At 33.9% G+C, this 14321-nt stretch overlaps 1 protein-coding gene across 1 annotated transcript in view; it reads left to right on the top strand.

Moving 5' to 3' along the window:
* Positions 1-14321, top strand: part of IFT122 (intraflagellar transport 122) — a 252835-nt gene that overhangs the window by 199699 nt on the left and 38815 nt on the right. The window contains exons 24-25 of the mRNA XM_085899537.1: positions 12137-12237; positions 13758-13923. Coding sequence (XP_085755663.1) covers positions 12137-12237; positions 13758-13923 — 267 coding nt within the window. The remainder of the gene's footprint in view (positions 1-12136; positions 12238-13757; positions 13924-14321) is intronic.

The raw sequence follows: 14321 nt of genomic DNA, 5'->3' as shown, positions 1-14321 counted from the left end.
AAAAAGCAATGAAACAAGAAAAAGTATCAAAGAACAAAAACCTTATGGATGAAGCTTTAGAAAGAAAAGATAAGACCATCTGTAATATGCAAGGAGAAATTTGTATTTTTTTCAACAACCCTAAAGATGTAAATCCTGATGAAATAAAGGATGTTAATATATCAGGTGAAATGACATTTCGTTCAATAGTAGTTAACGATAATTTTAAAATTACCTTTAATATAAAAAATGTTGTCGTTGAATCTGATAATGAAAAAAGTATATCGATATCGATGGTAATATACAACTGAAAGTATAGATGAATTTCAGTTTAAGTAAAGTTTTACTTTATAAATATGCTAGACTTTCCTGATTCTCCATATGACAAATTTGAGAATTGTCCTGCGTGTGAAAGACGGGGATTAAACACAGAGTCAAAAGCCTATAAACAATGTATATTCTGTGATTATCTTCTAATTAATGATAATAAAAAATATAAAAAGGAAAATAATTCTTTTAGATTTACACCAAAAATGAATTACTTTACAAGATTGATTAGAGAAATGAATGTAAAGTATGAGGATGATAACACACCTTTCCTTACAAGGGAAGAAACTGAACGTATAAGAGAAATGTTCAAAGGATTGTTGTTGTATATTATTCATGGATGTAATTTTCAGGGAAATATCAACACAAGATATTGTATAAATAAAATAATGGATTATCTTGAAATTAAACCTGAACTTAGGATAAAATATAGAGTTTCTAAAAAAGCCAATAATAAATTAAATAACCTGTTTTTCAAATATATAAATGAATGATTTTTTACCTATTTGGGAAAATAAGATAAAATTTAACAACCATAAAAATCTCCCAAATTCATTTAGATGTCTCATAGTTGGTTCAAGTGGATGTGGAAAAACCTGCTTACTTTTAAAAATGCTCCTCACTCCCAACTTTTTAGATTATGATAATTTAATAATTTTCACAAAGTCGAGTTTTCAACCAGAGTATCAACTACTCTCACAAGGTTTTAATGCTGGTCTTCAAAAAGAAGATATAATCGGTTTATTTAAACGTCAAAAAAACCTAAATGATTATAACATTGAAGATATAATTCAACTATTTTGTGATACACAGAGATGTAAAAAGAAATCAAATCTTATAACTTGTATTCTTAGTGATAATACGGATGATATACCGTCTCCCCAAGATTTGGATAAATCAAAAAAGAACCTCGTTATCTTTGATGATTGTGTTAATGAGAGAAACCAAACGGTAATGGACAGCTACTACACAAGAGGGAGACATTCTTCTTGTAATTGTATTTATCTTAGTCAATCGTACTTTCAACTTCCTCGTCGTTCCATCATAAACAATGCTAATACTTTTATTTTATTCAAGTTAAATTCAATAGATATCAATAATTTTTGGAGAGATAATTGTTCTACATTATGTAGTAAAAAGAAATTTGAGGATTACATGAAGCACACGACTGAAAAATATAAATATATTGTTGTGAAACAAGATGAGATATTAAGGGATATATTTTTTGTTTTATAAACAATTACATATAGAAATGACAACTATTATTATAAATCTTGTGGGTAAATCTGCTTCTGGAAAAAACTTTCATAAATCAAGGTTCTTATGTAGTACAAATGAGAATATTGTAAATTTACTTAAAAAACACCCCGTGATACGCATTGTATCAACAACAACTAGAGCAATAAGACCTGGAGAAATAAAAGGTGAAGATTATCACTATATTGCAGTGGAGGAACATATGCGATTGAGGAATGAAGGACAAATATTTGAGGAGGTTTCTCTTGGTACAACAAAATATTCACATTGTAAGAGTGAGTTAAGGAAACTAAAATCTGGTGGTGTTGGGATATTAGAAACTAATCCAGAAGGAACGAGACAAATTATTAAATATCTGAGCGGAGTGAAGATTTTATCATTCGGTTTTGATGTTGATGAAGAAACTCAACGCAAACGTATGAAAAGCAGAGATGCAAGTATTAGTGAAGAAAAAATTACAACTCGCATTAATGTTAATAAAGAATTTGATGAAATATTTAAAGAAAAGGATTTATTTGAACACATCTACTTGAATGATGAAGAAAAGGAAAATTTCCCTGTTAATCTTTACAATTCATTAAATGATATTTTACAATAAATAAATGGATACAAAAGAAAGAGCAAGAAGATTTAAGGAACATCAAGAGTTGGTTTCAAAAGTTGTAAAACAACAGGAAGACATAAAGAAGAAACGCAGACAGAAACTAACGGGCGAAGAAGCATTTGAAAGAAAACAAGAGAAATTTTTTAAACCACTTTTAAAAACTTCCCAAGAAAAATGAAAGATGTTTCCACAGTTCCCACAGTAGAATATACTCCCAGAAAGCTTCAAATGTTAAAAGATTTCAGTCAAATGACGGAGGAAGAATTAGAGCATTTAGGAGAATTAGAATATGATGATGAAGGTTTATTTCAACAACTGGAAGAGATTAATCAACCCCCTGATTATATTGTGAATGCTATTCAAAACAATGAATATTCAGCGGATTCAAAAACCAAAGCAGGACTCATTCCAACAGAACAACCAGCAATATTTCATCTTGTTCAAGAAAAGGTATTGATATTTAATGATGAATTAAGGTTCTTAAGTTCTGCTCAACCCCCTGTTAAACTAACTCCGAGATTAATGTTTCTTCTCACAAAAGATGGAAGACAAGGTTCAACTGTGAGGGATGAATCAAAGTATATTGATAAACCATTGGATATGGAAAATAATGATGATAGAGTATATATTGATTTGCTGAACACTCTAAATTATAAGGTTATTCTTTCTGGTAAAAGTAGGAAGAATGAGAAGGAGAAACACATTATTCAGGCTTTAAGTATCCTTGGTTCAGGTATTAGTTTTCTTCCAAATGACCCATCGCAATTAGTTAATAGACTGTTATTGTTGTTAGGCAGTAAGAAGGCTGGAAATAACAATTGTTTTAATGAAGCATCAGCCATTTTAGACCAGTTGATGAACATGAAAATAATTAATAAATCTCAATATAAAGACATTTTATCTCATATTAAATAAGATGAGAAGCACAATCCTGAGTTTTAATTTCACAACAAGCGACCACACATCTTCATTCCCATACCCACTACAACTTGACACAACAAAAGAATATGAGGCATCTTTATTGTCCATGGAAACTTATAATACCTTATTTAATATAACCGAGAAAAATGACAAGTTTAGTTATAATCCGGGAAGTGGATACAAAACGATAACAGTCTCACCCGGACGGAGCATACGAGATTTCTCAAATATCTTCCGAAATTGCTCGTCTTATGAAAGAACAGGGTGATGAACCAAAAAATATTGTTATAAACATTCAAAAACATACTTCAAAATCAACGATTAAAGTTAAAAAATAACTACAAGGTTGATTTCACAATTGATAATTCATTTAGAGAGTTATTGGGTTTCTCCTCAAAAAAGATTGAAACTAATGGGACGTTTTACAGTGATAATGTCATTCAAATATCCTCAGGAATAAATTCGGTGTTAATTCACTGTGATTTGATTGATGGTGCTTATAATGATGGAAAAAAACAAATACAATATTTTCATTCAGCGCATACTCAACCCCAATTGGTTATAAATTCAATATGGAACCCAAAAATTTGGTTTATCTCCCTGTGTCAGGAAAAACCATACACAGAGTAAATTTTAGGATAACCGACCAAGATAATCGTATGATTTCTTTTAATGGAGAAGTTATATCCATCAGAATTCACCTACGTGAAGTTTTCCAAGAAATAAATACGATGGTTATTGTGAGGAAACACGAGTTGGGAAAATATAAAATAATTACAGGGGATGGGATGTTCCTTTCCCCGTACTACAAGGGTGAAGGTATGTATCTTGGTAGAGGATACTATAAACCTAAGAGACAAAGGGGTGTCGGACATCAATTTAGAGGAGATGGGATAATTGATACTCTCATGGGTATTGGTTCAACTATTCTTAAACATAAAGACCTAATTGGTTCAACTGCTTCTGCTGTGGGAAATGTAGCAGGTGCTGTAAAGAGTATAAAAGATGCTCAGAAGGAATCTCATAAATTACAAGCAATAAAAGAAATTAAGAAAGGTAAAACTCAGTTGTCCCCCCAAGAACGACAGAAAATAATTCAAATACTTGGATCAGGGTTTCAAAAGTTTTAACATCTTTTTTCCTAAATAAATACAAGTATGGAAGCAATTGATAGTATCTATGATTTGGATGATACTATTATTATCTCAAACTCCACTAAAAAAGAAGATTACTTCAAGGTAAATGCAATAACTGGAACAGACTGGAATACAAATGGTACAAAAAGTTTTGAAATAAATAATCAACAAACCTATTTGAATCTCTCCGAAAGTTTCTTGTTGTGTAAATTTAAATTCACTAAGACTGGGAATAACACAAACGCTACACTTGTAAATGATTTCTTCTGGAAAATGTTTGATAGTGTGCGATTGTATATTGGAACACAAGAAGTTGAAGCGGTTGATTATGTCTCTGCTGTATCTGAAATGATGAAATTTACACTCTATACATTCAGTGATAGAATGCGAAAGGGGTCTGTCGAAGGTTTTATTCCTGATATGTCAACGGGAACAAACACAGACCCTGGATATATTCAAAGGAAAGGAATGTATAATGATGATACAAAAGCAGAAAATAGTTTTACTGTGGCAGTTCCTCTTAAAGGTATATTTGGATTTTGTGATTATGATAAAGTTCTGTATGGTCTTAAAATTAGATTTCAACTACAAAGGAATGATAATGAAAATAGATTGCTTTTTGGTGTTGGTAGTGCTTTTGGTGAACAGAATAAATTTGTAATTGAGGAGATGAGTTGGTATATCAGTGAATATACTCCTAATCTTAAAACAGAAGAGATGTTGAATCGAAGACTTAACTCAAAGAAACCACTCAGTGTATCATACCTCAAAAGAAGATGTCAACACGTTAAACTCAACCAAACTACTTACACGTGGAATTTGGGTGTTCTGGAAGGAAAGCCACGATATCTGTGGATGATTTTTAAAAAGCCAGATGGTGATACTGCGACTGATAAGAATAATGCATTGAGTGATAATGCTAAGGTGAAACAACTTCGCGTTTCTCTAGATGGAACATTTTATCCACGAGATAGATTGGAAATTAATTGGGAAAAAATGATTTTGCTGAAGCATACAAGTCTTACCAAAAGGTGTGTGAAAGTAATGGAAATAAAGAACCTATTTTGGATATGACAGCATTTAAAAGTTTGTATACAATCTATGCGTTTGACCTGAGCGCTCAAAAGGAAACTATAAAGTCTAATCGAGTGGATACTTCCCTATACATTGAAAGAGGAGAGAGTGAAGAAGTTGATACATATTGTTTGCTTTTGGAAGAAACAGAATTGCAGATTAATACAGATAATGGTGTGATGATTAGTCTCACATAATGTTTTGTTAAATAAATGAGTGGCAAAGTACCAACTTGGGTATATGTTAATCAAATCAATCTTCATAAACTATCATCTTGTGTTCAAAATCAAAAGCCTTGTACGATTAACGTTAATACAATTCAGAGAAAAGGAGCAGTAAGAATTGATGTTTTGCTCACAAGAGAACAGGTTAAAATCTTGAATGACACTGGCTCACTTAAAATTAAAATGACAAAACCAATGTTGAAAAAATATTCAATAAGAGAGACGAGTGGAGGATTTCTCCCATTTCTAATTCCTTTATTTGCTGGTTTAAGTGCGGTTGGAGCATTGACGGGTGGTATTTCAACAGCGGTGAAAACTGCCAACGAAAGGAAGGCTCAACTCCAGGCTCAAAAAGAATTGGAAAGACATAACAAATAGTTGGAGAAACAAATTAGTGGAAGTGGCGTAATTGTAGATTTTGCTGAAAAACTTGAAGGTCTGCCTGATAAAGCGAGATTGTTAGTTGGAGATATGCTTTCTTCTATAGCACAAGCAGGTGTAAAATTAACGAAAAGAGGTAATGGATTATATCTTTCTAATAAATAAATGAGCATTGATGAGTGGTTGAAAGAATTTGGAAAGAATACAACATCAAATTTACAACTTGCCAAATATTGTAAGAAATTAAAAATTCATAATGTGGTTATTTGTATGAGAGATGAATTAACAAATGTGCCGAAACATACAAAGAATATTATTATGAACTTAGAAGATAATGATGGGAACGGTTCTCATTGGGTTTGTATTTTTAATAGTCAAGACAAATATTATTTTGATAGTTTTGGTCTTCCACCACCTGTTGAAGTCATAAAATTCTTACAGAATGGTGTTTATCAAACATTTCAAGTCCAAGAATTAAATTCCAAGTGTTGTGGTCAATTATGTCTATATGTGTTATTTAAACTCAACAAAAATAAAAAATTTTATGATATTATTTTTAATCTAATATAAATTACTTATGTTGGTAAAGATGGTTCTATCTTTGGTGTATCTCAAGAACTGGATATTGATTTATCAAATTATTATGCAAAGGCACAGGCTGAACGACATAAATATAATATAAACAAAAATATTAACATGAAAAATGCTTATAAATTAAAAAATTATCCAAGCCCGACTGACGCGAATGACTTGGTGAGATTAAGTGATTTATCACAATATATATACTTAAATAAAACGGCTGTGTATTCCAAAGATACAGAAGTGTTGATATTATCTCCAGGTCATACAGAATTCACAGTTCGAATTAAAATAAATTTTTATAAAGAAGGGCGTATCGTTTGTATGAGAATAGAACAATGGGGGTATGATATGAATGATTTAGGATATAATTGGTCATTTAAAATTAACCTCGAAGACCTGGAACAATTAAATCAGTCTCGTAAGGAAGAATATTATCCACTTGGTATCGAGAATGAGTTTTGTGGAGCCACGATTAGTAAACAACAAATAAAAGAATTTAATAAGGGTAAATATAATAATGGTTTTGCCCTTGTTTATCTCATGAAAACAGAAAAAACAGGATTATATATAATAAGTAACGAAATACAAAATGATTTAACTATGGGAAGATGGGGAGGTGTTTCGTGCCATAATATTATTCTAACATATATTTCTAATACATAAATGACAGCAAGAAGGCTTCAAGAAAATTATCATTTCTGTGTCCAAGCATACCTTCAAGAAAAGGGTATTCGGTATTTTAATAAATATGTTCTACAACATAAGAATGAGGTATTTTCAATAAAAGATTGGCATTATGCTGATGTTGATAAACCGACAACTTTAGATTTAATTAGAATGTTAAATAATGAAAAAATTATAAGGTTAAGAAAAGGTAAGGCTCTTTTAGAAATTCAAAAGAAATTTTATTGGTTTCCTGTTGTAAAAAAAATTATTTTGGATACAGGAATAACAAGAAATCCTGATGAATATATGTATAATATTCTATGGGGTGTAAACGATTCAAGGATAGTAAGGGATGAGGAAGGAGTTGAAGAAGAGAGGGAAGAGGAGGAAAAGGAGAAGGAGGAGAGGGAGAAGAAAGAGAAGGAGGAAAAGGAGAAGAGAGAGAAGGAGGAAAGAGAGAATAGAGAGAGGGAGGAAAGAGAGAAGAGAGAGAGGGAGAAGAAAGAGAAGGAGGAAAAGGAGAAGAGAGAGAAGGAGGAAAGAGAGAATAGAGAGAGGGAGGAAAGAGAGAAGAGAGAGAGGGAGAAGAAAGAGAAGGAGGAAAAGGAGAAGAGAGAGAGGGAGGAAAGAGAGAGAATGAATAAATATCAAAATATGGAAACCAGTGAGATTCAAAAAAGATTGGTGGTATTACAGAAAATAACTCAACCCACCGAGGAGGAAAACAAAGAATTGACAAGTCTATTTGCAATATTTTCTTCAAGACTATTGACATCGTCAAGCTATTCATTTTAATTCAAGTTTTTTCTTAAATAAATGGAGGAGAGAGTGAAGGCATTTCTAAGGATTCTTTATGTTTTAAAAATTAAGATTCAAATGTGCATGTTGGAAACTAAAAAGGTTTTTGCACTCTGCAGGAATTTTTCTCATAAATAAATGAGTTATTGTCTCAAATGTAAAAAGAAAACTAATACTAAAAATATTTCATATATTAAAAGTAAAAATAACAGGGTTATACAAAAAGGTATATGTTCGGTGTGTGGTTCAAAAAAAATCAATTTATCTCCAAACACAAACTCGGAGGAGATATACAAAAGTTTTTATCAGGAAGTAAATTTACAACTACTGGAATACCAGGGGAATTACATCTTCCAGGGTATTCTTTCTGTGGTCCAGGCACAAACTTGGATAAAAGATTAGATGAGGCAGACAATCCTAAATCCTGGAGTAAACCAATCAATAGAGTTGATGAAGTGTGCATGAGACACGATATTGATTATGGGAATACCACAACGTTGGAAGAAAAGCATGAAGCCGATAGAGAAATGTTGTATAATTTGTCTCTGATACAAAATCCAACCTTGAGAGAAAAAGTTGATAGGTTCATCGTGAAGAAGATGATTAGTGCTAAATTGAAACTTGGACTTGGAAATTCAAAAAACTTATAGGCTCTAATGATGCCATTAAGACTGAAGAGCAATTAGCTGATGAATTACATAAACCAATATTCACAAAGTTTCAGAGAAGGAAAGTTTATTCCAAGGAAGTTGATTATATCTGGTCTGCTGATTTGATTGAACTCAATAATGATAAGGGGTACAAGTATGCTTTAACCGTTATTGATTTGAGGAGTAGATATGCGTGGGTTGTCCCTTTAAAAAACAAAACAGGTAATACTCTTATGTTAGCTTTTCAACAGATATTTAATGAAAGTAAGAGAAAACCTAAAAAATTGTGGACTGATGAGGGTAGAGAGTTTTATAACAAGACATTTATGAATTTTCTAAAAAATAACAGTATTACATTATACAGTACCTTTAATGAAGGGAAGGCAGTTGTTGTTGAACGTTTTAATCGTACCTTAAAAGAGAGACTATATAAAAAATTCACACAACTCGGTTCACAACAATGGTCATCTTTTATTCAGGATATTGTGGATAAGTATAATGACACGATTCACACGTCAACAAATATGAAACCATCAGAAACATTTCCAAAATTAAAATATGAAAAAGAGATTAATGTCAGAAAACCTAAGTTCAAAGTTGGTGATATCGTAAGAATATATAGGTGGAAATCTCATTTTGAAAAGGGTTTTACTGAACGATGGACGAAAGAACTTTTTAAAATTGTTGATGTAATAGATACAGTTCCTTGGACTTATAAAATATATGATTTGGAAGGGGAAGAGATTTTAGGTTCATTTTATTCACAGGAATTACAAAAGACAAAACTAAGCAGATAATACACCTTTGTGGACACTCGAGGGCCAAGTCCGAGGTGTACAAGTATATAATGTGTGTCAAGGGGTGGACGTTCTTAGATCTGTGAACCCCAAACACAGAATCCTCAACTGAATAGTCAAGGCTTAACTTTTGTTTGTGTGTGTGTGTGTGTGTGTGCAATGGGAGCAATAGGTTGGCGCTTCACTCCCTCCTACTATACACCGTTGTGGACACTCGAGGGCCAAGTCCGAGGTGTATAACAGTATATAATGTGTGTCAAGGGGTGGACGTTCTTAAATCTGTGAACCCCAAACACAGAATCCTCAACTGAATAGTCAAGGCTTAACTTTTGTTTGTTGATGTGTCTGTGTGTGTGTGTCCCAACCCTCACATTCAAAATCTCAACCCCAACCCTCACATTCAAAATCTCAACCCCAACTCAATCCTCACCCAACACAATGTCTTTTTCAAAATGAGATTTCCACATATATATATATATATATATATATATATATATATATATATATATATATATATATATATATATATATATATATATATATATATATATATATATATATATATATATATATATATTTTTTTTTTACTTTTTTTTTTTTTTCTCTTCTTCCAATTCTGTCTTTTAAGGCTTTCAGGTTTGATAACATAGAAAGAGGGAGTAAGAACTTTCTTGATAGGTTTAAATCCCAAAGAGTGGTAGCATTTCAAGTCTTCAAAATAAACCCAACTTTCCAAGTCTCCAAGGTAGTTATTTAAACCATCAAGGCAGAACTCATTTACTGATTTTTTCAAAATTTGTGAGTCTCCAAGGTAGTTCCCATATTTAGAACCATCTTGGCAGAACCCTTTTCCTGAGTCTCCAAGGTAGTTATTTAAACCATCAAGGCAGAACTCATTTACTGATTTTTTCAAAATTTGTGAGTCTCCAAGGTAAAACTTGTATTCTGGCTCATCAACGTATAACTTGTTCAGTGGGTATTGTCTTGATAACTCACAATGAGTACTATTGCTGTAAAACTCTTTTTCAGGATTTTGCTGGTCTCCAAGGTATAACTCTTTGGTTGGGTCATCAAGGACGAACTCGTTCTGTGGGTCTTGGTCGCTCATAAGGTCTTCAACCAAGCCAACAATTTCGCCCCAAGTTGTAGCAAAAGCAGTATTTTCATTTTGTATTTCAGATACAATTTCCTGTGAGAGAAAATAATAATGTATTAATTAAGTTATTTAATTATTAAATGAGTATGCTTCAATCAAAGTTTGAAAATAGGAAAATAAAAATCTTACCTCAACAGATAAGAGGTTTGAATCCAGTTCATCAACTTGAAGGTTTAGTTCCATACAAGACAGAGAGTTCCAGGCAAGCACACAGCACACCATTGCCAGCAAAAACAAATGTTTAAAATGGAGCCTGGGCTTGAAGCTTTTATAGAGAAAGACTGGTGGGTGTGGTTTCCTTTGGAAATTCCCTGGGCAAGCCTAGGCAAGCCTTCATTGGGAAATTTTTCAAAACCATAACATCCTGTAATTTTCTAGTGATTTCTTTGTGAGTCAGAGATGAACTGGAAATGATGTAAGAGTGGGCGGGGCTTAGCAAAAGTGGGCGGGGCTTAGAAAAGTGGGCGTGGCTTAGAAAAAATACCTTGTGGAAAGTGGGCGGGGCTTAGCAAAAGTGGGCGGGGCTTAAAGAAAAGTGGGCGGGGCTTATTGAATACCTTGTGGAAGGTGGGCGGGGCTTAGCAAAAGTGGGCGGGGCTTAAAGAAAGGTGGGCGGGGCTTATTGAATACCTTGTGGAAAGTGGGCGGGGCTTAGCAAAAGTGGGCGGGGTTAAAGAAAAGTGGGCGGGGCTTATTGAATGCCTTGTGGAAAGTGGGCGGGGCTTAAAGAAAAGTGGGCGGGGCTTAACATAAAAATAACCTGTGGCTCAGGAGGTGGTCAAACAAGAGCATTAAGAGAAGTTTATCATTTCGTAATGGCACAAATGGGGTATCTTAAAAAATATAAAGATTCAAATGTTTTGTTTGTCAATATTTTAGATGGGGATTATTGTGCAAAGAAAATTAAACTATTGAAGGAATTTGAGAATGAACAAATCTTTATAGGTTCAATGAGTGAGCTGTTCAACCCCCAGGTGTTCAATTCAATGAGGTTCAACCTCCAAGTTAAAATGGGAGACAAATAAATATACCTTGGGATAAAAAGGGGGTTTATTTTTAAGGAAAAAAAAAAAAGGGAATCGCTGAAAATCCCCCATTCATTTACATGGGGAAAAGTGAGCCAGAATCAGTATTCTTACCCTACTTACATACATACATACATGCATACATGCATACATACATACATACATGCATACAAGATGAGAGTTTTAGTAATTTAAAGATGTTCTTCCAATTCAGCTTGAAAATGGAATCCTTTTTTCATCATGCCATAACATAGTTGAGCCAAGCATGCAATTGGCTATCTGCACATTCTTCTTGAATGGAAAGTCATGAAAAAGCGATTGATGGCACAGGTATCAGTTGCATGTGAAACAAAATTTTCCAGATTCATAACTGTTATCAGTAAAGCTTGACAACTGTACATTAATACACAAAGGAGAACTTTGATTTATAATCTAGAGGCTCTTTCGTAGCCTTTTGGAGGTCATGTTTTGGTCCTTTAGCTTCCATGCAACAGCCTGTCATTGTGAAACATTTAACATTGAAACAAAGCCATTGCTTTTACTCTGTCTCTGCTTCCAGGATGACCCATTCACATCATTGCTGCCTGAATCGATCTTTAACATTGCTCGTTTCCTCCTGCACAGTACCACGAAGGTTGTCCCTCCAGGGATATCCAAGGTGTATCCTTCCTTACATCTGAAAAAAATGACTGAATATCATCCTCATCATTTGCTTTCTACCAAATATTTTATTGGGCAATATTATGAACAAATTTATATTATTCAAAACAAGTCTTTATAAAGTCCTGGGTTGTCTTGTTGTCAATTGTCATGTTTAATAATTTTTGTTCATTTTTGGTGTTAATCTGTTGATCTAATATATTTGCACATCTCGTTGAGTGCCCGCGCATTTGCTTTTGTACTGAGTTTGTGAGTGTGCATGCTACGTGCCCATTTGGGCCTCGTTCGTGTCTGTTGCTGTTTCTTGTCTCCTTTCTCTTTTCCTGTTTGTTAATACCCCTGCTTGTTGCCCAGATGCCCACCCCATCATCCACACCGACACACACAACATCACATACTCCATTCACATATGTCTTACTATGATTTATTTTGGCTTTATATTCTGTATGAGACTGTGTTTACGTGTGCTTTGGAGTATGAGTGTGCATGTACAGTGAATGAATGTTTGTGATGTGTACATGTAGATGTGAGTTGGTGTGCAGTTGTAGGATAATACAGGATAGTGAAGTACAGCAGATGATAATATGCTGTATTATATATAAGCTTGTCAGAATTCGATTTTTATCTTTTAATAAAACAGGTGGATAAAACCAGTTTATTTTTGAGCATTTATTTCTATTTTTATCAATTTAAATTTTCAGGATTATGTAATTATTAAAGTGTGCAATACTTATGGTATTATAATCAGTGCCATTTAACCACCCATGAAAAACTTAACCGCGTATGCTCTTTCTCGACTCGAACCGCACACCCGTTCTGTACAGTGAATGCTCGGCCCCAGAACCAGCTGTTTTCATGGAGATGTCATTACCTACTTCACTCAAACAATTTTATCTCACCTAGAACAAATTGTTCAGGTGAGGGTTTCGCATCGTGCAGTGTGTGTCAGTCAGTCAGTCAGTCAGTCAATCAGTATGTAAACACTTATCTGAAACTACACACACACAATTTCGATGAAACTTGACCACAACTTGCAGTCAAGTGATGCCCCACCCCTTTCGGAGGATATTTATACCTGTTGCACAAAGCCTGCACAGTCCTGGATGAAAAACAAACATGGTAGTTATAATGTCAGACCTGAACCTTCTTGCTTCCAGGACAGCTATACGAGTTGGTGGTTAATTTTCTTCATGATGGGTCTTCCCAACTACAACCATTCTTTCGCAAAACCGGTTGCTTTTATGACGTATTATGTCTCTTCTTTTCATTTTCCCTTTTCTTGCCTATATCCTCCAAAATTTCTTTTACTTTTCTCCCATACACCCATAACCTCCCTTCTCTTTTTTATGCTTCTACTTTTTACTCTATTTCTCCATTTTTATCTTGTCAATTTTGCCTTATGTCCAACTTCCATGCTTATATCATGCATATGGCCATTTTATGCAAACTTTATTCTCAGTCATGTTGGATGTGGTATCAGTATTCTTGAGCAGCATGTGTACCTTGATTCCAATCATTAGGAAAATCCTGTCCGTACTAGCAAAACAGAGCCGAGCCCTAGGAGCTTACAAGCTTGCTCGATTCTGCTACGATCAGCTGCTGACCCTGCAAATTCCACCTGCCTTGCAAGATTCTGTGGAGCTTGGATCTCTCACAATCCTCTCCAAGCCCTTCAAGGATAACGATGTGAGTGCTGCCAAGACGAGTGAACATGTCCAGAATAAATGTCCTGAAGGCAAATGTGTCAATATCCTCGTTGTGTGTTGACATAAGGAACTTCAGTGTATTGTCAGGAGGATGACTTTTGCTTTTCCATTTTCTCTATGGATGAAGCACACTTTTATGGGGCTTACATGCGTTTTTGTACATGAAATCTAGGCTCATGGAAATGTATGTTTGTGGGTGTGTGGACATGATGGAAGAGAGCTGTAGAGCATACTGCCAGTTGGATAGTGGGGGGAAACCTGACACCAAGCAGGTGAATAAACAAATGCATGAATGACAGCTGCTGAGTAATTGAAGAGCTTTCTGTTGAGTTCAATCACATTGTCGTTTCATTTGTGGCCTCCTTTTATTGTTATGAA

This window comes from Eptatretus burgeri, chromosome 10 (assembly GCF_056783735.1).
Source record: "Eptatretus burgeri isolate ZD-2024b chromosome 10, Ebu_testis_v1, whole genome shotgun sequence".
NCBI lineage: Eukaryota > Metazoa > Chordata > Myxini > Myxiniformes > Myxinidae > Eptatretus > Eptatretus burgeri.
Note: the sequence above shows the minus strand (reverse complement) of the source record. Positions and strands in the feature narration are given on the sequence as shown.